The sequence below is a fragment of the Crotalus tigris genome, unplaced genomic scaffold (genome assembly GCF_016545835.1).
Source record: "Crotalus tigris isolate CLP2741 ecotype Arizona unplaced genomic scaffold, ASM1654583v1 scf7180000017639.5415321, whole genome shotgun sequence".
In the NCBI taxonomy this organism is placed as follows: Eukaryota; Metazoa; Chordata; class Lepidosauria; order Squamata; family Viperidae; genus Crotalus; species Crotalus tigris.
Window position 1 is genome coordinate 615539 of NW_024096532.1, and position 23736 is coordinate 639274.

The 23736-nt window shown below is 42.0% G+C and overlaps 1 protein-coding gene and 1 long non-coding RNA gene across 3 annotated transcripts in view; both read right to left on the minus strand.

Moving 5' to 3' along the window:
* Positions 1 to 10733: 10733 nt before the first annotated feature.
* LOC120304440 overlaps positions 10734 to 23736 on the minus strand; it is a 40682-nt gene continuing 27679 nt past the window's right edge. Inside the window, exon 2 of one of the 2 annotated variants that reach the window (XR_005555720.1) lies at positions 10734 to 16867. This is a non-coding gene — a long non-coding RNA (uncharacterized LOC120304440). The remainder of the gene's footprint in view (positions 16868 to 23736) is intronic. The other variant, XR_005555721.1, reaches the window with a different exon arrangement.
* Positions 18878 to 23736, minus strand: part of SPHK2 (sphingosine kinase 2) — a 31921-nt gene continuing 27062 nt past the window's right edge. The window contains exon 5 of the mRNA XM_039334995.1: positions 18878 to 20399. Within this exon, the coding sequence (XP_039190929.1) occupies positions 19382 to 20399 (1018 nt within the window). The 3' untranslated portion in view covers positions 18878 to 19381. The remainder of the gene's footprint in view (positions 20400 to 23736) is intronic.

The window sequence follows — 23736 nt, forward strand, 5'->3', positions numbered from 1 at the left end:
TACTATCACCAAATAATTTTTCTGTCTCTGTTCACATATCTGTCCGTAGATGTAATGCAAACATACCCACGAGATAGTTCCTTTGCACTGTATCAAGTTTCTATTTTTACAGACTGGGTCATTTTTGGCTTTGGATCAAGCAACCACTTTCCTGTTTTGTTTTTATTTTTACAATTCACTTGCTATAAAGATTGGAGGAGACTACACACATGGGCGAGACTGAAGAAGGAAAACAACTTTGCTCTAATAAGAGCATCTTGTGACACCTGAAAGACTAATATATAATGTTGCCACATACTGGTAGTCCTTGACTTATGATTACAGTTGAGCCCAAGATTTCCGTTGCTAAGCAAGACAAGTGTTAAGTGAGTTTTGCCCCATTTAGAACCTTTCTTGCCCCAGTTAAGTAAATCTGGCTGCGTGCCAGACAGCAAGTGTTGAATTTTGATCACATGATGCTGCAACAGTGTGATCACTTTTTTCAGTGCCATTGTAACTTCGAACAGTCATTAAGTGAATGATTATAAATTGAGAACTACCTATCATGATTACACACATCAAGTCATTGTTGACTTGAGGTTTTCTCCATGATGATCTGTCCCTACTGAGTCTTCAGCTCTCATTACGACTAACTGGAACAATCTTGTTGCTGGTCACCCTCTTCTCTTTCCTTCCACTTTTCCCAGCATTGGAGTCTTCTCCAGGGAGGGAGATCTTCGCATAATGTGTCTGAAGTAGGATAATTTGAACCTGTGCCTCAAATGAGAACTCTGATTGATTTAATTTCTGATCCATTGGTTTGTATTCTTCACTGTTCATGTACTGTCAGGAATCTTCTCCAACACCAATGTTCAAAGGGGTCAATACCCTTCCTTATGTTTACTTCATCAAAGTCCAACCTTTGCTTCCATAGTGTCAGGGAATGCTATGGATTACCATTAAAGGAGAATATTTGTAGCTGGGGGTTGAAACGAACGGTCTTTAGTGCTCTCCAAGTTTGGCTATTTTTTTGCAGACATTTTATTACCCAGACTAAGTAACATCATCAGTGCTAGATGATGTTACCTAGTTTGGGTAATGAAACATCTGTAAGAAAACAACCAAGCTCAGACAGCACCAAAGACCCCTCACTACCATCATTTGCATGATTCCGATCTATGTAGATAAATTGCTATGCAGTAGTATTTCATTAGATGCATGGAATAAAGGCAAATGAAGGGTGTCCTGTAAGACAGGAGTTTCACTGCTTAAAGTTGTAGCTTCCTGAAATGCTGACAGCTTCCCATTATCCTAAAATATAGCAACACTGGCTAGAGCTTATAAGAGAGCCAGCATTATCTGTAGGGCCAAAAGTTCCTTAATCAAGTTACATGTTGGTGGAAACTCTACTTTAATATCCTCCTCTCAGTTGGTGGAGTTAGGCAGGACATGAATGAGATCTAGTTGCATAGCAGAAGCATAGGTAAAGCCAGCCAGGGTTGAGCAGATCAAATCTTGAATAGGCCATTGCAAGCCTATACTCCGTCTGTTGGGATGTCACACAATATAATGGTATATAGGAGTGACCTTGGGAAATGAGGGAGAGGGAAGGGATGCTGCCTAAGGGACAATGTGATGACCCAGGGCACAGCACAGAGGCAATGCAGTCAGCTGGCAATTCAAACAGTTCTTTTATTGCTCCAAATTTTCCCCAAATGCTCCCACATTTGCTGGCAATCCTCCAACAAAAGAACACATACACACACCCCTTCAGCTGACTCTGACTGAAAGTAGGTTCAAATACAGTCTGATTAGCAGAAGAAAGTACTCAAGGCCATAGAGATAACAAAGAAGGAAACATAAACTTAATGAGCCTGTTTGAATCCTAGCTTGCCTGAGCAGTTTTCAAAAGAGAATCTGAAATAACAATCAGAGGTCTTTAAACAACAAGTAACGTGGTCAGTCAATCCAATAGTTCGAGTTTCCAGATTTCCAAACAGAAGTCACAGAACAAGAGATCAGCAACAATACACAACACTCCAAGAACCAGCACTTGTTTCCAACAAATGCCTCTCCCCACAGCATCTCCTTAAATCTCGCTCTCCAGGTGTTCCTTGTGGAGAAGGGTGAGATGCTCTCCTCCTGAGTAGTTGAGCCTGCCTGCATTGTTCCCTCCTCTCCACTCTCCATGCTCTAGGATCAGGTGGGGGTGGCCCTTGCTCATCGCCTGAACTCTGTCTCTCCTGTTCCTCCTGTTCCAATCCTGAAGGGACCTGGCCTGCTTTGGCCTGCTCTTCCCCACATTCCTCTGAAGCCACAAATACCTCTCCCTTGGGCTCCATAGGGTCCTGTTCCAGTTCATTTTCCTCTGCAGATTCAGGCTCAGAGGGAGGTATAACAGACAATCAGATAAGAGAAGCCATAGCCCCCAGCTGCATAACAGGCAGAGATCAAGAAAAGAACTGCCTTCTCAGGCTGTAAATGTGACAGGAGAATTGTATTTTCAGATTTGTAAAATGGATGTCAACTTTCCCAGATAGGAAACAGGACCAGATGAATTACTTCTACTTTATTTCATCAGAATCTTGCATTGTCTGACAGTATAAACCTCCCGCCATCTTTTTCACAGCCTGAGAAGTTAGGGATGTTTCTTTCTGGGTTTCTTTCTCTGCCCTTTATAAAGTTGGGGGCTATGCTGTCTCTTATCTGATTGTTCTCTAGACATCATCTCTTCCTCCCCCCTCTTCCTCAAAGTCATTGCCATATACCAGGGGTAGGCAACCTTGGCTCTTTTATGACTCGTGGACTTCAACTCCCAGAATTCTGGGAGTTGAAGTCCACAAGTCATAAAAGAACCAAGATTGCCTATCCCTGCCATATACCATTACATGTAGCTTGAGGACAGGGAAACCTTTGCTCCAATTCCAGCTTCTGTGCTTCTAGATAAAATATTAGGCACTGAGATTTGAATACAACTCCAAATCTAACTGTAGTTTTCAGCTGCTATTGTCAGGCTCAAGTTAGTCTCTGTCTGACTTGTCATGCTCATCCCCATAGATGTGTTCAACACACACAGCCCTCCAGGCAACAGTGGCCTTTTGTAACCTTAAGATATGTCTCACATTGCCCTACATTGATGTAATAAAACTGCAGTCTCAAAGGGTCTTTACTCCTTGTGACTTCAAAGACTCTTTTCTGGAATCCTTTTGGCAACAGCAGAGGAGTGACTTGCTCCTAATTCCTTAATTTCATGAGCTATCCTGCAATACCCATTTCCTGCTGGTTATTCTTCCATGTAATTAACAGGATTCAAGTCAAATTAGCAGCTGGGTCTAGATTAGAAAGGAGACCAACTAGTAGCAACACCTCTCCATGGTTGGAGATATGCAAGCTATTTCAAACTTGGGTCAAAGCCTCCCACATCATAGCTAGTCCATGCATATTTTTAGAACAGAGCCTGGAGAGGGTAATTCTGTAATGAATACACACCCACAAAGAAAGCCTGAAAGTGATAAAATAATAGCTCTTATTACTCAGAGCAACAACATCCCATTGTATTAAGTGAATTGTTTACTAGTCACAGTTGCAGTAGGAAAGTTGCATGGCTAGCCAACATGAACTAGAAAGTCAAGCAAAGTAGTTATGTAATAATAGTAGTAGTAGTAGTAGTAGTAATAATAATAATAATAATAATAATAATTATTATTATTATTACAAAAGTTATTTGGAGTCTGCTTATTCTTTCAGATGCTGAATAATAATAATAATAATAATAATAATAATAATAATAATAATAATTATTATTATTATTATTATTATTATTATTATTATTCAGCATCTGAAAGAATAAGCAGACTCCAAATAACTTTTGTAATGGGACTTTGTCAAAAGTTAAAATACGTTGTGGAAACCCCAGTTACAGTAAAAAAAAAATGAAAACATTCAAACAGTACATATTTTTTTTTTAAAGCAAGAGACAATCACTGGCTAGGTAAACTGTGCTAAGCCATAAATGGCATGGGGAATTTTAAACAGAGCATGATGCGTGACTAACTGGACCAGGTCTAAACATCTAAACACAACTTTAGAAAATGCCTAATTTGACTCTACTGGTATCCCTCCCTCCCTCCCTCCCTCCCTCCCTCTCTCTTTCATATGTGTGTGCGCATGAGAAACAATTCTCTATAAAGTAGAAACCCAGGCTTTGACCTCAGTCCCAGAGCCACCCCAGCTACTCAAAAAGGCCTCCTTGCACCATTCCCCAAGTTGTGCAAGTTTTGGAGAATGGTACAATTGCCCCAGTAACTTACCACTCCCCAGGATCTTTCTGTTAATAGCCCCCTGTGGCCTTGGAGAATGCTCTTCCACAGCCTCTGAAAACTATGCAAAGCATGCCCCATTCTTGCCCAATTTTTAGAGGCTCCAGAGGCACTGAAAAAGCAGAGCCCTCTTGCCTGACTTTCCCGAGGACCTGCAGGCCATTCAAGAGCACCTCCCATTCTCACAGACAGCTCCACAGCCTAGAAAATCATGTGAGGACGGGGCTTGCTTTTGAGAATAATTGTTGATTGATGTTGGTGAATGTTGGCACAGATCATCGAAAATGTCTTGACACACGTATCATAGGTTGACCATTTCTTGCTTAGCAGATGGACAAAAGGAGCTATAGAGCTGATGGTTTATGCTTCCTCTTCTTCTTTATCTTTTTTGAAAAACAAAACTCTGACCAAGGTTGTAAATAATCCTCTGGAGGCAGTATTTCTCAACCTTGACAATTTTAAGGCACGTGGACTTCAAATCCCAGAATTCCACAGCCAGCATTGCCTTAAAATTGTCATGCCTTAAAATTGTCAAGGTTGAGAAACACTGTAAACAGTCTGGAGAGTGATACAAATCAACTTTTGAAAAAAGGGAGGGGAAACAAAACAGGAGCTGACCAACAAACCACAAAGCATGTAAACGTGGTTCATTTGTAAAATGGATTTGGAATGCTTTGAATCTTTAATAAGCCATGTTTAAAACAAACCATGGCTTCTTAACAGTGTTTGTGTTTATGTGTGTTTTTGTGTGTGTGTGAGAGAGAGAAATGAGACAATCAGCTGTTGGGCCCCCTGTTGAGCCAAATCAACCAACCTTCCCTGTTATTTAGTGCAAGATAAATCATTGACAACACTCAACCCTTGCCAACAGAGTAAGTTAAATAAATAAAATATACATAGTATGAATGTCACCTGAAACCAAGATTAAGTCAACTTCAAGCCCAATATGGCTAACATTCTACTATATTAAATGATGATGGCTCATCGTCATGGTCAAACTGAATCTGGAAAAGGAAAAGACTACATATGAATTTTTTTTTATTAAAAGTTTATAAAATTTTACAATAAAATACTCCCCCCTCCCAACCCCCCAACCCCTCCCCCCTACTTCCCAGAGCTGAATACAGGGTTAAAAACAACAAAAAACATACAACTTAAATGAACATCAAACAATTATATATACATCCAAAAAGCAAAATTTTAAACACTTTAACTCCAATACATAAAAACAAAAATTACCATCCTTAAACATAAGTTATTCAAAAGCTTACCCTTAGATATATATTATTCAAAAGCTAAATAATACTTTCTAATATCATATTTATTCTGTATAAAATTCACCCATCTTTTCCACACCAAAATATTTCTGTCTTGCGATTGGTCTTTCAGATATGCCGAAATTTTTGCCATTTCGGATAAATAAGAAACTTTAAGAAACCATTCTTCTAAAGTAGGCAAGAGATCCTTCTTCCAGTATTGCCCAATCAGCAACCTTGCTGCTGTAATTAAATTCAACATTAAAATAATCTCTTTACCATCACAATCATCAATAATACCTAACAGAAACAATTGTGGTGTAAATTTTATCCTTCTATTAAAAATCTTCTGAATATTCCACCAAATCTTGATCCAAAAAACCTTTATATTTCTACATGACCACCAAATATGATAATACGTTGCATCCAAACAACCACATCTCCAACATTTGGGCTGCACATTTGGATACATACGAGATATCTTTTGTGGATCAAGGTGCCTACATATGAATTTTTATAAAGAGGTTTAAAGTAAAGCTTTAAATAGCTCTGATTTACAAGATAACCCTCAGCTGGAAGAAGCCAAAGGACAGAAGGAAACTTTTCTTAGGATGCTGTAGAGAAAAGCCGAAGCAAGGTTTTTGCAGCTCATTTTATTTATAAGTTCATACTTACGCTCTGCCTCCCTCCCTTGGTTTTTGTTTACAGACACTTTTAACATTTGCTGAAAAAAGATGTTTAATCCACAACATGGCTGCCACCTTGTGACCAAAGTCGCACTTACAATTACAATTCTAGGTCTCCTAGGGTACTTGTTTGATAAAAAAGGGAGGGGAAAAATACTCGGTGCCTCTCCAACTCTCTTCATAGCCCCCTCCAAAATCTTTCTCATTCTTTTAAAATATGGAACATACAAAAATTGTAGTGCAACCCCATTATTATTATTATACACAACAGTGGTAAATCAGAGCTGCCAGTTCCTTAGATGGTGTTGGTCTTCATGGTTTGTCGCATAGTCAGCCAGATATTCAAATTGCCTACCCCTGACCTATTGAGTCCTTCCTAAGAACCTGGGCAGGCAGATGTTGTTTAATTTTATTAAAGGGATCATCAAAGGATTTAAGCCAGGGGTCTTCAAACTTGTATGACTTGTGGACTTCAACTCCCAGAATTCCTCAGCCAGCGTGCCTGGCTGAGGAATTCTGGGAGTTGAAGTCCACAAGTCATAAAAGGGCCAAGTTTGAAGACCCCTGATTTAAGCTGTTCCATTAAAGCTGCCTTTTGCAATTGACTGAGGGTGATTTTGTCAATACCAATGGTATTCAGTTAATGCTCCAGTTGTTTTGGGACTGTACCCAAGGCGCCTATTATAGTACTATTGATACTATCTTTGCCTTCTTTTATCATAGTTCTAATTCTGTTTGCAGATCTTTGTATTTGATGACTATCTCCAGTTCTTTCTCTTTTTATTCTGCTGCTCCAGATACTACAACATCCACTATCCAGACTGTTTTGTCTTTCTTATAATAATTATTAAGCATTGTTGCTATTTGTGATGCTGTTGTTTGTAGTTAGTCTGTGTGCAGCAGCTAACTGGGTGGTCCACTGTTTCTTCAGCTTCTTTGCAGAGGTGACATTTTCTATTACTTTCTTCTCAATTCTATCTTTGTTCTTAAAGCTCGGTCTTGTGCAACCAGAATTAGGCCCTCTGACTCTTTCTTCAACTTCCCTGCTCTTAGCCATTGCCAGGTCTTGTTATCTGCTTCGCCCATTAAGGGTTTTTTTTTGTACCAGCCATGTAATACTTTGCCTTGCCATTTTTTTTAAAGTTATTCTTTAATTTATTATCTCTTGTAGGCTAATTTGGTAGTAACCCTCCATGGTATACTAGGTTCAGTGCCCTTCAGATATTCTTCCAGGGCTCTTTTTCTTCTTCTTCAACTGTCTGGTGTACTTGCAACATTCCACACCCATGTATGCTCCTTGTTGACAAACAGGGAAGGGCACGACTCATTGTCTTTATCTTTCTAGTCTTCCTATCTTATTAGTTCTGCTTGAGTCCAGTTCACTTTTCTAGCTGTGCATCTAATAACTGGAATTGCCCCAGTATTAATTGCCTTGATGGTATTTCCTCCAGTGACTTTAAGATCCTCTTCACTCTTCATGATGTATTCATGTCTAACCTTCTTCTTGACTTCAGTCTGCTTGAAGTTGTCAACTTGAAGGATGCCCAGGTATTTGTAGTAGTCTTCTTCATTCAGACTCTTTCATGTTATTTCCATTGGATATTTTCATTTTTTAAGCTTTCGCTATTTTCCCTCTGTTGATGGTAAGGGCACATTTGTCCAGACCAAATTTAATTGCAAAATCTTGGTTGCATTTATAGACAGCGTTGAGCACCCATTCTATTTCAGATTATTTTTCTATACAGCTTCAGATTGTCCATGTAAAGAAGGTGGGATAGCCTGACAGGCCTAACTTGTTCAGTATTGTTGACAGAGGAATCAATGCAATGACAAACAGCAATGATGATAATGAGTGTCCTCACCATTGCTGTCTGCCATTGCACTGATTCCTCTATTAACAATACTGTTGTTATTTTTGTTTGTTGCACTGTCAGTCAGATGTTTAGACTGGGCTTGGTATTTTTATCCACCTATCGAGTCCTTCCCAAGGACCGGGGAAAGGCAGATGTTGTAGTTTAAACATTTAAACTTCCAAACCTCAGGAAAAACAACAAAAATCCAGTTTTGCCAGGACTCCACCAAAATTATAGTTCCATACTTAAGAGTTCCGGTATTCCACCCTGAATGTTGTCTATCTACCTCCTGACCACTAAAAAGTTGTCTGCTCTTGAAATCATGTGTGTGTCAAAATGTTTTGCAACCATCATAAATATGAATCAGTTGTTAAGCATCTGAATTTTTTTGATTGCATGATCACGGGGATGCTGCAATAGTTGTATAAAATAGTTACATCACTTTTTTCAGTGTCCTTCTATCTGTATGTTAGATTGGATTTGATTACAAGCATAGGAGCTGTTAGTCTCTCATCATGGTTAACCAATAAACTCATCTACAGTCAACAGATTTCTAATCATCAAAGCTGATTAAAAAAGAATTAATAGATGATAGAAGTGGCTGTTCCCAACAGCTTGTCATTCAGGGGAGAAGTTAAAAATGAATCTCGGGCATGCTATTGCTTTGAACAGCCTTATAAACCTGGATGAAGGTGGTAAGAAACAGTCATTCAATTTGCAGTCCAAACAAATGTCAAGGACTGGAGTCACATCCAAAATAATTTCAACAAGGAGGGTGAAATGAGTCAGGAGAAAAAGGAAGCAAGCTACCCATAAATGTAAAATTCTGCATTGAGGTAGGAGCAAATGAGATGTGCAGGTGGGAAACAGGTAAAAAATAAGTGTGAAAATAATTTAGGGACTTCAACAGGCCATGTGTTAAACTGAATCAACAGTGTGATGTGGTTGCTAAAAAAAATTAAATGCCATTCTAGGCTGTCTCAACATAGTACAGCATAGTATAGTTTCCCCATATTAAGATGTGTGGACTTCAATTCCCAGAATACCCGACAGACTGCTCCATTGGAGTCCCAAAGCCAATTGGCAGAGCCTGTTTTCAAGCCCTTTTGGAAGGCCAAGAAGGGAGGTGGGTCTCACCTTGAGGGCCACAATGTTCCAGAGAGTGGGAGCCATGGCAGAAAAGGCTCTTTTTCTGAATCCCAGCAGACAAAAGTCCTTGGTCAATGGGGTTTGCAGCATGCCCCTTCTGCAGGAGTGGGAGGGGCCAATCCCACTGGGATTAGATAGTTCCTCAGGTAGTTTGGATTCAGGCTATAAAGGGCTTTTTGTAGAAGAGCAGACTGTGCCGGGGGGTGGAATTAAATATGTTCGTAAGCTTAGAGTCCTTACCTTGCCATAAACGATTCAAGTCCAGCTCCCCTTGAATTCCACTGACCCTTATCTAGTGCTGATTCAAATTTGAGCTTTAGTTGACTAGGTTTATTGGTCAAGCCCATATATAAGAATCTAGTCAACTGAAGTTCAAACTTGAATCAATGTCAATGCAATTCAAGGGTGACTGGATTTGGTTCGGTTGTAGCAATGTAAGGACTCTAAGCTGATGATGCATTTAACTCCACCCTCAGCTCTGGCTGCTCTTTTCCTCCACTTTTGTTGCCTTTCCCACTGCTGCACTGAAGCATATCGCACTCACTTGATTTGACAGAAAACTCTATCAACATGAATTGACTCTCCACATTACATCTATCTTGTGTCTACTGCCTCTGTTCCCAGTCACCACAGCCATCTGGAAACCTTCCAAGATCTTGGATGACCATGCCCAATGCAGCTTGCTTAACTGGAGGACACTTTTGGAGGCGGCTGGACTCAGGAGGAACAGGCTGCTATAAAGCTGGAACAGTTGAGGGCAGCCTCAGCTTGAATCACTCATGGGCTGGGGAGGAGATGAAGAAGCTTCATGGGAACATAGTAGGAAGAAGCAGGTTGCCAGTGCAGGTCTGCTTTGTGGTTAGGTTAAGGCCCTTTAGGAATGACAGCTATGATTTTGGAATAACTGTGGCCATGGCTTAAAAATAAAATGTGTGCCACAATGGTTTGCTAATGCTTGACCTGGAACATGAGACTCAGCTAGTAGGTTCAGATTACAAGGAAGCAAATTTAGGCTAAACATTAGGAAGAACTTTCAGCTGGCCTGGATAGGAGAATAAAGACTTTAGAAGTCATCAGAAGATTGCATATAAGTCAGTTAACTGAATAACAGAATTGGAAGGGACCTTGGAGGTCTTCTAGTCCAACCTCCTGCTCAAGCAGAAAACCCTGTACATTTCAGACAAATTTGTCCAGTGTCTTCTTAAAAATTTCCAGTGTTGGAGCACCCACAACTTCTGGAAATAAGTCGTTCCACCAATTGTTTCTGTCAGGATATTTCTCCTTAGTTCTAGGGTTATTCTCTCGATTTGTTTTCCTTGATTTTTTTACAGTGCTGTTGAAATGTCGAACACTCACTAAATGAATGGTTGTTGAGGACTATCAATATTATTTCTTAGCCAAGCACCCAGACAATGTTGTCATCTGACCTAAAACAAGGGTCTCTCTGTTCTGCTAGCCTCCAAGTCAGCACACAAAGTCAAGGACCAGAACTTTATATGCTATTGCTTTTATTGCATAAGATGTTTTTGCTTTGCTGTTGTTTTACGGAGTTGAAGAATATTCACTTTAAACATTATTTAGCTGACAGGCAACACAGCAGAGGCAGCTGGAGACAAAATGTTTAAACTCTACAATACATTCAGACAGATAAACATCCCAAATTACTCCCCCCCCCCTCCAATCTTGTGCCGAGGACAAGATTCTCACAGCTGGAGAATCAGAAAGATGCCTTGGCTAAAAAGGAAGGGGTGGTGGTCTGAGACTGGAACAGCCTCCATTACACAGTTGATGACTCTCTAGGAAGGAGATGGAGTAAGGCAGGAGGAACTAACAGACAAGGCTGAATGCATCAAGGGACAAAAATAAATAGATGCTGTGGAAAGAGAGAATTATGCCTCTAATTAAGATGTGTCTATCCTGACAGCACCATATTCCGGATTTTACAGTGAAGGTTTTGCAGTGAAGGGCCAGAAACTCAAAAAGCAGAATTTGCTAATGGAAAGAGATGTACTGATGCCATTCCCTCCTTTTTTTTTTTTCCTCACAGTTTCTAAAGCAGCTTGGTACAAATTCTTGGCATCTTCAAAAGTTGGCTAAGCCACCTGGAAGCCAGAAAAACTTCTGTGGTTTTTTTTCCTTCCAGATAATGCAAACAACAAAGCCTTAACACAAACCAGGGCTACAAACAGGCAATTTAAATGTCTGACCTAGAAAAACATTACAACCCATAAACAAATAAGCAACCACTCCATTAAAAACAGGCAATAAGCAGTTTGCCAAACCCAGTTGGAAGTTTATTCTACCGACGTGAGATCATGACTGAAAAACTGTGTTTTCAACTTGACCCTTCGCATTGCTGACCCTCAAAGCCCTGGAGTTTATATTCCAGGCAGAAAAAAAATAGGGGCATCCTTTGCAACTGATGGGGTCTGAATGTTGGCTAAAATTGGTAAGCCAAAACTAGTACTTAAAATTGAGCTACAAATGAAACAGCCACAATATGGAGGTTTTGTTTCCATATTGTGTCTAAAGGCTGCCTCAGAAACAAGAATTATATATAGTAATCTAATCTCAGTGGGAGCATTGTATTCCAGAGCCTAAGCAAAATTGGAGATGGGGCAAAAATAAAAATCTTTTACCAATTGAAGATGAGGGAAAAAGTCTTTTAGGCTATGCCATGGGTAGGCAAACTTGGCTCTTTTATGACTCATGGACTTCAACTCCCAGAATTCTTGAGCCAGCCATGCTGACAGGTCAGGGAGAGGTTTCCAAGCTGAGCCATGCTGGCTCAGGAATTCTGGGAGTTGAAGTCCACAAATCATAAAAGAGCCAAGGTTGCCTACTCCTGGGCTATGCTAACCAGACAGAATTGCATCAGAAATGTAAGCTTTTTCCGCTGTCGAAAGGGTAAGATAAAAGAATAAGAAGATTGTGTTTATTTGTGACCATTTACAAAACCTCTGCAAACAGAAAAGGGCACAAGCCAAGTTTTAATTCACACAAACTTAATACGGCCATCCAAAATGGAAATGACACTGTCAGTGTGGAAATGTTTCCTAGGGGTGGCAGTGGGATTGCAAGAAAACATTTCAAATGTCATCTACTGAGACAGCTGAAAGGAACTAAGCTCACTTCCTACTCACAAAAACTACATTTCCCAGCATACACTGCAACCATAAAATTCTAGCAGCTGTCAGCAGAGCTTGGGTTTGAGCCATTTTATTATTTTTACAATGTCTTCTATTCCAACTGCAAAGTATAATATAACCAGCTAAGTATTTGGCCACCCTTTTAATCTATATTTCCTCTTTTTTCTTGGGGGTGGGGATGAAAAATTATTTCTATGAGATATCCTATTCTTCCCCCTTTTTCAACTTTGCTTAATTTCAGCAACCGTGGAACACAAAATCACAAGTGGGGTCATACCAATGCTGCGGTGTGTGTGATAAACATGAAAACCACCCAAGTAATGAGACAGTCTGGAATAATTTGTGCAAGGAGACAAATAAAAACTTCAAAAAAAAAAAAAAAAAAACCCACAGAGAAACAGTTTGGTGCAGGGTTAAAACATCAGGCTAGAAACTGGAAGATGGTTAAGTCCTGCCTTAGCCACAAAGCCAGGTGGGTAACCTTGGGCCAGTCATAGTCTCTCAGCCCATAATCATGCCTAAGGTGGGACTAGAATTCAGTCTTCTGATAATTAATCCAAAGTCACCTAGTTGGTTTTCATGCCTAAGGCAGACCCATATGATGGCCCTCCCATTCTTTTTTTAAAAAAATCCCTCAGCCATCTTATAAAATAGATGAGACAGAAAAAAAGAGTGAGGGGCAGAGTTTATCCATTCAAATAATGAAATATTGAATTGGGATTTAATTCTCTCCAGTAGAATAGAGCCAACATCATTCTTTCTACATAATTGTTCTATCACGGCTGCGAAAAAATTCTATGTTGTTGAGCAACTGATCACTCAAGTCTAACTACATTTTTCTTAATGAATTAACATTTCCTTCAAATAACCAGGATGAAAACAAAACAATTCACTGGAAGACTTGCTAAGGATTCTGGAAGCCCCTTTACAGAATTAATTATCGGGGTCTTCTGATCAGGGATCTTGACAACTAGGGAAAAACTGGTTTAAATGTGCAATGTAAATAAGCATTGATGGTGCAAAATAAAGGTTTTTAATCAAATAATAAATTAATTTAAATTAAAAATAAGCCTTCAGATGGTCCCTACCCCATTACCAATTGCAAGTGTTGCAGGATATTTTTTAAAAAATATGATTCACATTTTTGCCATTTCCCAAAGCTTGTGAAATTGCCAAGAGGCAGGAACATGAATAAGCTCCATGTTGCCTGTGTATCAATTTCAAGTGGTCTATAAGGGATGGTCTCTGGGAAGAGAATTTGGCTGGGAAAACAAAAGATGGAAAGGGAGAGAGGGCTCAAAAAGAAAGAAAGGACATATAAAATGAAAGGAAGGGATTATGAAGAGAATGGTTGGGAGGGAGGGGATCGAAGACATGGAGGAAAGAGGAATGGAGGGAGGAAAATAGGATTTCACGTAAAACTGTAAAAATGGCTTTCTTGGGAAGCTAAATTTTACAGCAAATCCCAGACGAAGATACACAGCCTTGCCTATTATCATCTTTATTTTGAACTGGGCTCTTACTCTGCCACAAGACCAAGGTAGGAGGGGCTTATAAGGCTAGCAGCAAAGAGAAAGGTATTTTCTCACCTTCTAGACTTCCACAAAATTCTTCATTAGGCTAGGGCAAGTATCAGCACCCAAGCACAGATATATACATACTGTAGAAACAGGAAAAAGTGAGAAAAGAGGGGAAAAGGTGAATTCAGCAATTCTACTGGCTTCAAAATTAATCAAGCAATCCAAGAACTACTCCTATGTGCATATATAAGTGACAAGCTGTTAATATGATGACTTTGAGAGAGCACGTCTAGTAAACTTTTCAAGACAGTTAACTGAAGGGGCCAAACGCCAGCACCCCATTCTTCCTTCAGCAAAGTATTACTTACAAATACTTTGTGGTAAGTAATTCAACCCGTTTTCATAGCCAGGCTCAAGCTAAGGAACTTTTGTGCATTGTGCAATATTATTTATAAATATTATTGCAGTTGCTAAAGAGCAGCAAGCAGCTGAGCGGGCAATCGTTCTTAATATCTGCCCATGAGGTTAGCAACAACTATAATCTTTAAAAGGGGGAGGGGTTTTCATCCATGGGAAGGACATGCTCCGACTTGTCACCTGGAGTCCACCAGCACTGACTTTCTGCCATCCTGCTCCCAATGCTCTATTTTATATATATATATTTTGGATACACTTTGAGCTCCTCTCTACATGGTCCAGCAGAGAGAGGGATTCAGATGTGCATTACCCTTTCTTTCGCCTTCCATCAAGCATGTCTGTTAGCAGAAAATCAAAGCATCAATTAGGATGCAACTTAAAAGGCAGGAATTTGTGATGGCATTCAGAAATGAATATACACGGAGTCCTCGACTTAAGACCAGTCACTTAGCGACTGTTTGAAGTTACAACAGAGTTCGAAAAAGCTAATTGCAACCTGGATTTCAAGTTCTAACATCTGCCTCCCCCAAGATCATGTGACTGTATTGTGCGCATTAACAACCAGCCTGCATGTAGTCATTTGCAACCTCCTGCAGTCACGTGACCACAATTTATATCATATTTGTTGAAAACCAGCCTTTATTTCTAGTTTCTGGCAAAAAAACAGCCATAGCAAACAATGGGTTTGCTTAACGACCATAGCATTCACTTAACGATCTCCCCTCCGCAAAAAAAGCTTGTAAAATTGTCCGTGATCATGTGGCAATCCAATTTATGACCATCACAACTAAAATTGCAGGCTCAATTATGGTCCTAAGTCGAGGACTACCTGTATGGGTCACTCTCCATCCAAAAAAATCCATATTATGCTCGGTTCACTTCACTTCCAGCAAGTGGCTATTTTGTTCCTGTTGCTGCTGCCACCAACATTTAACAAGGACTCCCTCCCCCATCTACATTTGTTCAATGGATCCAAATCTACTTTCTGCTCATCCTTGCCATAGACCCAGCAGCATCAGGATGCTTGCAACTGAGGCAAAGTACAAAGCCATACTATGTTTACTGCATGGTGGCAGTGGTAGGGATAGAAACTAACTCATAAGAGTAAAGATTGAACTGGGTCTTGAAAAGACAACATGGAGCAGGGATCTAGTAGCTCTCTTCAAATGCCCAAAAGTATCACGTAGTATAAAGTCAAGACCGCCTTACTCGCATTTCAATCTGCTGGACAGGGGGTAATAGATATAAAGTATAAGGAAGCAGATTTCAACTGAACACGAGAAAAAGAATTCTTAACAAGAGATAATCAGCACTGAAGCTTATGACGAAGGAAGGTGATGGCTCTTCTTTGTAGATAACTTCAGCTGGACCGTACACAGCCTCCTATAAGGGATGTTTAAATTTGGATGTTTTGCACTATGGAAGGGTGGGACTCGGGAGGGCCTAAATATCTAAGCTTCTATGATCTAGTTAACAAAATACATCCCAAGGTATCAGCTTCTGGCCTTGTCCTCTTGTTTTTATGGGCCGGATTCTGTGCTTTCATAATTGGCCCCTCTTTTGCTTCAACATCCTTTTTGCCAGTTCAATCCTCTTGTAACTCTCCCAGAAGACAGACAAACCATGAGGAACAGCCATCTTTACATACTGCTTCTTCACTCACATGCTTTCTTCCAGCTTGGAGCTAGATGACAGAGCCGAGAAAGGCTAGAGCAATAGGATATGTCCAAATTTGCATGACACATGTCCCAAAATGTCCACATGAAGGAGAAAGTCTCAGGCCTTCACATTTATCTTTCCCCATGTTTACAGCATAACCCACGCTCAGATCAGGGAAGCCAAAAGAAAAGGGTTGATTCCTGCAGTGTTTATGTCCACAAAGTTTTCTTGGAAGCATTACAGAAGCAGTTTGCTGTTTTATTCCCAGATTCAGGATATTTTTTACAGCTTTCCTAAAGTTTTGGCTTTCCAAGTGTTAATCAGGCACTCCTGCTCAGCTTTTTGAGATCAGCCAGTTCCTACTAAAGTTGGCATAGAACCTGAAGCAAGTTGAGACTCAATCTAAGCGATTACTTGCTGTAGGGATTATCACTGTATATGAACTTGGGAAAAGTTAGACAAGAGAGATGTTAACCAACTTGGTCTCGTGGTTTGAAATTAGTTACAACAGAGAAAGAGAGGGAGAACACATATTATAAGCTTTGTCACATATGCAAACACTTATCTCTTACAGTTTTGGATCAATTTAATTAATTGGTTGTTAGCCCCCACATGGTGAGGAGGGGAAAAACAACCACCTTAACACAATTCTTCCCATAAGAAAAATCCAGTTACATTCATCCAGTGTATTCCTAAAATGAAGCCAATTTCAAGTCATGATATGAAAGGGAGATAGTATTTTAAGCTCCCTCTAGCATACCATAAGCTGGTTAGAAATCAGCAGTTGTAGGTTGCAGAAAATAGAGTCCTCTTCCTTTCCTTATATGGCTTTGGTCATCCATGGAGAGGAAGAATAGCAGGACCACCCAAACGCAACCCCCTGTAAACCAGGAGAGAAGACAAAACAATTGGCCTTAATTAACTTATCTGGGAAAAAAAACCCAGAGATAAAACACTCCAACAAACAGTGTTTAGCAAGTTATCCATATATTCAAAGTCCAGTTTCAGGGGCCTTCCCTTGGCCTGCATTTAGGCTGGGAAGCCAGGGAAACCTGTGGTCTTCAAATATTGTTCCTTTGCCCCAGCCCATCTGACCAGCAATCAGGGATGGGTTTTGTAGTCTAGCAATATTTGGAGGCACCTACGTTTCCCAACTCCAGTTTATATGGAGGACAGGTGCAAGAGTGCATGTCAAGAGCGGAACTGTCAGGGCCTCTACAGTAAATGAGTCTACCTTGCTCAGTCCCCATCCTCTAGTTCAGTGTTTCTCAACCTTGACAATTTTAAGGCATGTGGACTTCAACTCCCAGAATTCCACAGCCAGCATTGCTGGCTGTGGAATTCTGGGAGTTGAAGTCCACATGCCTTAAAATTGTCAAAGTTGAGAAGCACCGCTCTAGTTCTTTTGAAATGTGAGCAAAAGATGGGCGAGACCTTGGCATAGGGGACTGACCGGCCTCTTGGAGAAAGGGGGCAGAGGAATCCCACTTCAGCAGTGGAACGTCAAGTTTTGCTTAAAGGCAAAGTCCAGTGTTTTAAACCAAGTGCTGAAAAATCAGGCTAATTTGAGTTCGAAGGACTAAAGGGCAGAGGAAGCCTTAATGGTCAATTCCTCTGGAACCTCTCGAGCTAAACCACCATCCCAGCCCTACAGCTTTAAGTAAGCCAGGATTTTTAAGGGACTGGCAAAAATATAGGGTAGATAGACAACTGCTTACTGTCTCTAACCATCAATAGTGAGAAAGATGCCTCTAAGCTAAGGTGACCAACTGTCCTCCTTTTGTGAGTTCTGTCCTCCCTCGAAAAATGTCCTCCTACATGTCCTCCTTTTCGATATTTGAAGACTAATCTGCAGGGCTTTTTTTCTCATAGAACACTCAGAATGGCGTTCCGGCACCTTTTTTTGATGTTTTTTTTTCCAACTTTTGCATGAGCTGTGCTACTCCCACTATCTCAGGGGCTGCCATCAAGAAGAGGGAATCAAGCTATTTTCCAAAGCACCTGAAGACAGGACAAGAAGCAACGGATGGAAACTAATCAAGGAGAGAAGCAACCTAGAACTAAGGAGAAACTTCCTGACAGAACAATTAACCAATGGAACAACCTGCCTCCAGAAGCGGTGAATGCTCCAACACTGGAAGTTTTTAAGAAGAGATTGGACAGCCATTTGTCCGAGATGGTGTAGGGTTTCCTGCCTGAGCAGGGGGTTGGACTAGATGACCTCCAAGGTCCCTTCCAACGTTACTGCTATTATATTATATTGGCTTTCAAAAGCCAATAGGAATTGCTGCTGAGCACGCCAAAACACTGGGCCGGCAAAATTTGCACATATAAGTTGTCTGCAGCGAAGACAAATTGGCAGGAACTTTGCACCCCTCCCTGCTACTCAACTACACCATCTCCTAGTTAATCCTGAAGATACCTGGAGGAGACTGGAGCAGCAATGCCACAGTAACTTTCTCTTGATCTTCGGCCCTGATAGGGCAATAATGGCTGTGGGCGCAAGAGGCAGGGGCGGCGGGACTGCTGCGGGCAGGTGTGAGGGGCGGTGGTGGCCGGCTGCCCCCCGTGCTGTGGGAGCTGCGGGGCCTGCTCTACACGGGGCTGTGCAGGGTGGGCAGTGTGCTGGTGGGGCGGCTGCAGGCAGGGTGTGTTGATGGCGGGCTGCCCCCTGGGGCTGGAGCCGGCGCAGCTGGTGCTTTGGGAGCTGCGGGGCACACTCTACATGGCGGGGCAGCTGCAGGTGGGGGCGTGGCATGTAAGCATAATTACAATATAAAATGTTATTGTTACAAATGTTTTTTATTATGCATTTATCATATTATGGTTTATTCTATATTATTGTTGCAATGAATAAAATGTTTTATTTATGATATTTTTTTTCAATTTATTTGTGTCCTCCTTTTCATTGTAAAAAAGTTGGTCACCTTACTCTAAGCCCTATTGGGAAGATGCCTCTAAGCCCTAGAGGAAGAGCTAATTTAGGGTTGGAAAATTATGACAGAAAGAAATGCTAGGTGGAATTATGGAAACCTCAGGTCAATAACTGAGACATTAAAAATATGTATGAGGGCACTACATTTGTGTTCCACCTCACTCAAACCAAGAGACTTGGAGCCCAGGGGCTTCTGAGTGATGGAAAATCTTGAGGCAGCCTGTCTAGGCGATGAGTTGAAGGAAGGAAGTCATCCTTCAGATTACTGCATCTCTTGGAAAGCAATGGCCAAAACAATCTATAGATGCATTAATAGGATATAAGATGTATGTGCTCAAATGCCTAGAAGGGTAATGAGTCATTTTAAGCATCTTGCCCTCTAGTGGCTGGAGAACAGATCAAAGGAAACAGAAGTCAAATTAGAACTGTTAGTCTCTGCAAGACAATTAACACAATCCATCAGAAGGTAGTCAGCTTAGACTGGTTGATCCCAGTAACTAAGTTGGCAATCCCGTGATGGATTTGTCCCTGAATGGGCCCATATTCCACCCGTTCCCCATCAATGGTAATGATTCCCTTGTGAGTGAGAGGTTCTATGCGGAAAGCTCGGACAGGCAGGTGTGTAAAATAAGGACAGTCATGCTCAAAATGAGTGCCTTTCTCCATAGCTAAGAAGAGGCGAATCATGCTTGCCCGGGAGATACCCGCCCTGATAAAGCAAAGATGGATAAGACCATCATTAAAGCCAGCGATGGGCATGGTGAAGAGGTCTGCCCCTAAGTGAGTCTGATAAATGGCCAAAATCAGCACAAAATCGTCCTCCACCGTCACCCAGGACTTGGGCACCGGTTGTTCAAGTGGGGCCAGAAAGTCATCCAGAGGGCCATGCATTTGCCGGGCAGAAGGCAACCGGTTTGATAGAACTTTGGGCAGATCGGTGTGCTGGGACTCCTTGTCAACTGTCACTTCTGACAAGGTTTCAAAACTGAAGTTGGATGCTTGGAAGCTGGAAGAAGAAGGTGGAGAGCTAGGTGAGGGGGTGGGCTCCTCAGTTGACTCCATCTCACGATGGCAGAAGGCTTGGCGCTCCTCGCAAAGGCCCATATCAGAGACTGTGCGGTGGAGGGGCAGGTGCTGGAAGGGAAGCCTCCGATCGGCGGCTACGGTGATACTGCGCAAAATCGGCCGATGAGTTGCACAACCAAGAGCAGGAAGGTAGGAGAGCCGGCCCCGGTAAGTGTTGAGGGAAACCAGGCGAACCATGGTTCCCAAGGTGAATCGGGCTGGGCCCATGTGCCGGTATTTCTCACTTTCGATGTCCACATCTGAAATGAAGCCCCAGGCCACACTTAGGAAAGAGAAGACACGGGCGCCTGATGCGGTGGTGATGGAGACTAGGTCCAAGGGAGAAACTGCCCCATGGCAGAGCAGAAGGGTACAGTTTGTCAGCAGCTCCTGGCCCAAGACCTGTTCAAACCTGGCCAACGGGACAAAAAAACAGAGACAGAACAATCAAAACTGCTCTGAGTCATTTGCCAAGTGGATGGCAGTCCAGTCCAGTCCAATCTATCAACCTCCATGTCTTTGGAAGGACAGAAAGGGCAGGACAGCATCACTGAATAAGCATTTAGAAACAATACATAGGTAGTCCTCGACTTACAGCTACAATTGAGGCAAAAATTTCTGTTGCTAAGCGAGAAAGTTGTCAAATGAGTTTTGTCCCATTTTGTGTTCTTTCTTGCCACAGTTGTTAAGTAAATCACTGCAGTTGTTAAGTTAGTAACATAGCTGTTAAGTGAATCTGGCTTCCCCGTTGACTTTGCTTGTCAGAAGGGGATCATGTGACTCCAGGAAACTGGAACCGTCATAAATATGAGTCAGTTGCCAAGCATGTGGATTTTGAGCATGTGATTATGAGAATGCTGCAACAGTCATGGGGAAAGTGGTCACAAGAACAGTCACTAAGCAAATGGTTGTATGTCAAGGACTATCTGTACAGGAAATCTACTTTTACCTGCAAATTTAGGAAATAAACTAGGTCAGGGGTAGGCAACCTTGGCTCTTTTATGACTTGTGGACTTCAACACCCAGAATTCCTGAGCCGGCATGACTCAGCATGGAAACCTCTCCATTTCTCCTCAGCATGACTGGCTCAGGAATTCTGGGAGTTGAAGTCCATAAGTCATAAAAGAGCCAAGTTGCCTACCTCTAACCTAGATGGACAATTGTTTTACAGCTGGAGGATGCACTTGGGGTTTTAATTTTTAGTTTTTATCGCCTGGAGGGCTGCCTGCAGTAGTCACTGACCGACATAATTCAATATTTGTCATAATATTTGATTCAGATATGTATCACTTGCTGATAGTTCTCAAGACATACATATCCCTACAGGGAGAGAAATCTGCCTTCATTCCAGTCTCGCAAGCATTGGGAAGTTATTATTATTATTTATTATTAAATAAGAGGGGATTTTCAAAATGCTAGATCTTAGAAACAATTGCTGTGCATAGGGTAGTGGTGGCTAACCTATGGCACGCGTGCCAAAGGTGGCACTCAGAGCCCTCTCTGTGGGCACACGCACCATGCCCCGGAGATGGCAACCGTTCCTCTTCAACCAGCTGCCTGCTAACTCGCTGAGGTCCCATATGGCCAGATGCATCCCAGCACCTGTGTGCTCGCTGACCTGTGTGTGCAGGACTGTTGGTGTCAGGCAGCAGCAGCGCCGGCCCCTGCCTCACCTTGTCCTGTGACAATGACACCCCCACCCTGCCTCACCTTACCCTGCAGGATAAGCCTCCTGCCCACCGCCCCACCTGCCCCCTGGATCTCCCCCAACCCTGCCCCCACAGGCATCCCTCCCCACGAGCAACATAGAAGTGATCACGCCCACCTTGGCCACGCCCACCCAATCTGCCATGACCACCACAGCCACGCCCACTCAGTGGGCCATGCCTACCTGGCACCCAGCGATAAATAAGTGGGTTTTGGGTTGCAATTTGAGCACTCGGTCTCTAAAAGGTTCGCCATCACTGGCATAGGGGCTGAAAAGGTATATATCAGTTCTTAATCACAAGATTTTCCTGGGGGGGGGGGCACTTAAGCCTGTGTGAGCTTTTTCTATTCAAATCTAAAGGAATAATTTTTATTGTAAACAGCTCAGAGTCAACAAGGTAAGATGGGTGGAGTAAAAAATGTTATAAATACATAGATACATGGAGGTTAGGACCAACATTTTCATCCTTTTTGGCTTGGGAGGAGAGTTGGGTAATTACAAGGAAAACATGAAAATGTTGAATTCTTCTAGAGCAGTGGTTCTCAACCTGTGGGTCGGGACCCCATTTGGGGTCGAACGACCATTTCACGGGGGTCGCCAAACAATGCAGTCCGCCATTTTTTTTCCCCTTTTCCTTAGCTGTGCTACTCCCGTTTATTCTATTGGCTTTTGAAAGCCAATAGAAGAGACTCTCTTGAATAGAGTCTAATTCTATTGGCTTTCGAAAGCCAATAGGAATTGTCCAGGCTGTCTCTGCCCTGCTGAGCCCATCAAAAGTCCCATTCTGCAAACGGTGCTGCACCAGTTGAGTAGTCCTCGACTTACGACCTGTTGAGTAGTCCTCGACTTACAACTGGTTGGGGGTCGCGGCATTAAAAAGGTTGAGAACCACTGTTCTAGAGACTTAGCCCATCTATTTTTTTGTCTTTTTTCAAACTCTAAAAAAGGGGGGGAGGCGGGGAATCACATGTTTTTATAAGTACAGAATGAAAGGGAAAGTCTCTGGATCAAGCTCAACTTCTGGTAACACACTTTTTCTTGGTTATATTTCAGAAGTGGGTTGTTTACCACCTTCGTTCTGGATCCTGTTTGAACATTACACTCCAGCCCTGCTATTTCTTGGCAATCTCCCATCCAAGTAGGAGCCAGGCCTGATCCTCCTTAGCTAAGGATCCAAGACATGATCAGCCAGGTATTACTCACTGTCAATGTCCTTACAAGTTACCAGTATTAGGAGGGTGAAACATGGGTGGGGCAGGGCAGGGCATGAGTTTTGCAGGATAGAAACTTAGCAAATGGTTATGATGTTCATTATCCCACACCATAAAGAGGGCCCATTGATGCAAGTGGTTTTCTTTGCCCTCCTAAAAGCAAATGTACCTTCTCAAATAGAGCACTTTTATCTAATTAATTACAGGGCCAGTTTCAAAGCTGTGTACTGCAAGCTTCACTTGTGAATGGCAGGCACACAGAAACTGAAAGTTATTATTTGTGGGAGAAGAAAGAAGACCCTCTGTGCATGCTTCCTGATACTCGTACATGGTTTAGCTTCTCCTATCCAAGGACTGAGCCTTAAAGAACACAGGATACAAATGCTGCCACTTTCTGGCTTGGGTCAGAAGTGCAAGGCTAGGATCATGGTAGGCAATGGCCACCCCTTCCCAGGATTTTAGAACAGAATAGAATAGCAGAGTTGGAAGGGATCTTGGAGGTCTTTTAGTCCAACCCTCTTTTCAGGCAGGAAACCCTATGCCATTTCAGACAAATGGCTGTCCAGTCTCTTCTTAAAAACTTCCAGTGTTGGAGCACTCACCACTTCTGGAGATAGATTGTTCCACTGGTTAATTGTTCTAACTGTCAGGAAGTTTCTCCTTAGTTCTAGGTTGCTTCTCTCTTTGTTTAGTTTCCATCCGTTGCTTCTTGTCCTGCCTTCAGGCGCTTTGGAGAAAAGGTTGACCCCCCCTTTTTTGTGGTAGCCCTTGAGATATTGGAGCACTGCTATCATGTCACCTCTAAGTTCTTCTTTTCATTAAACTAGACA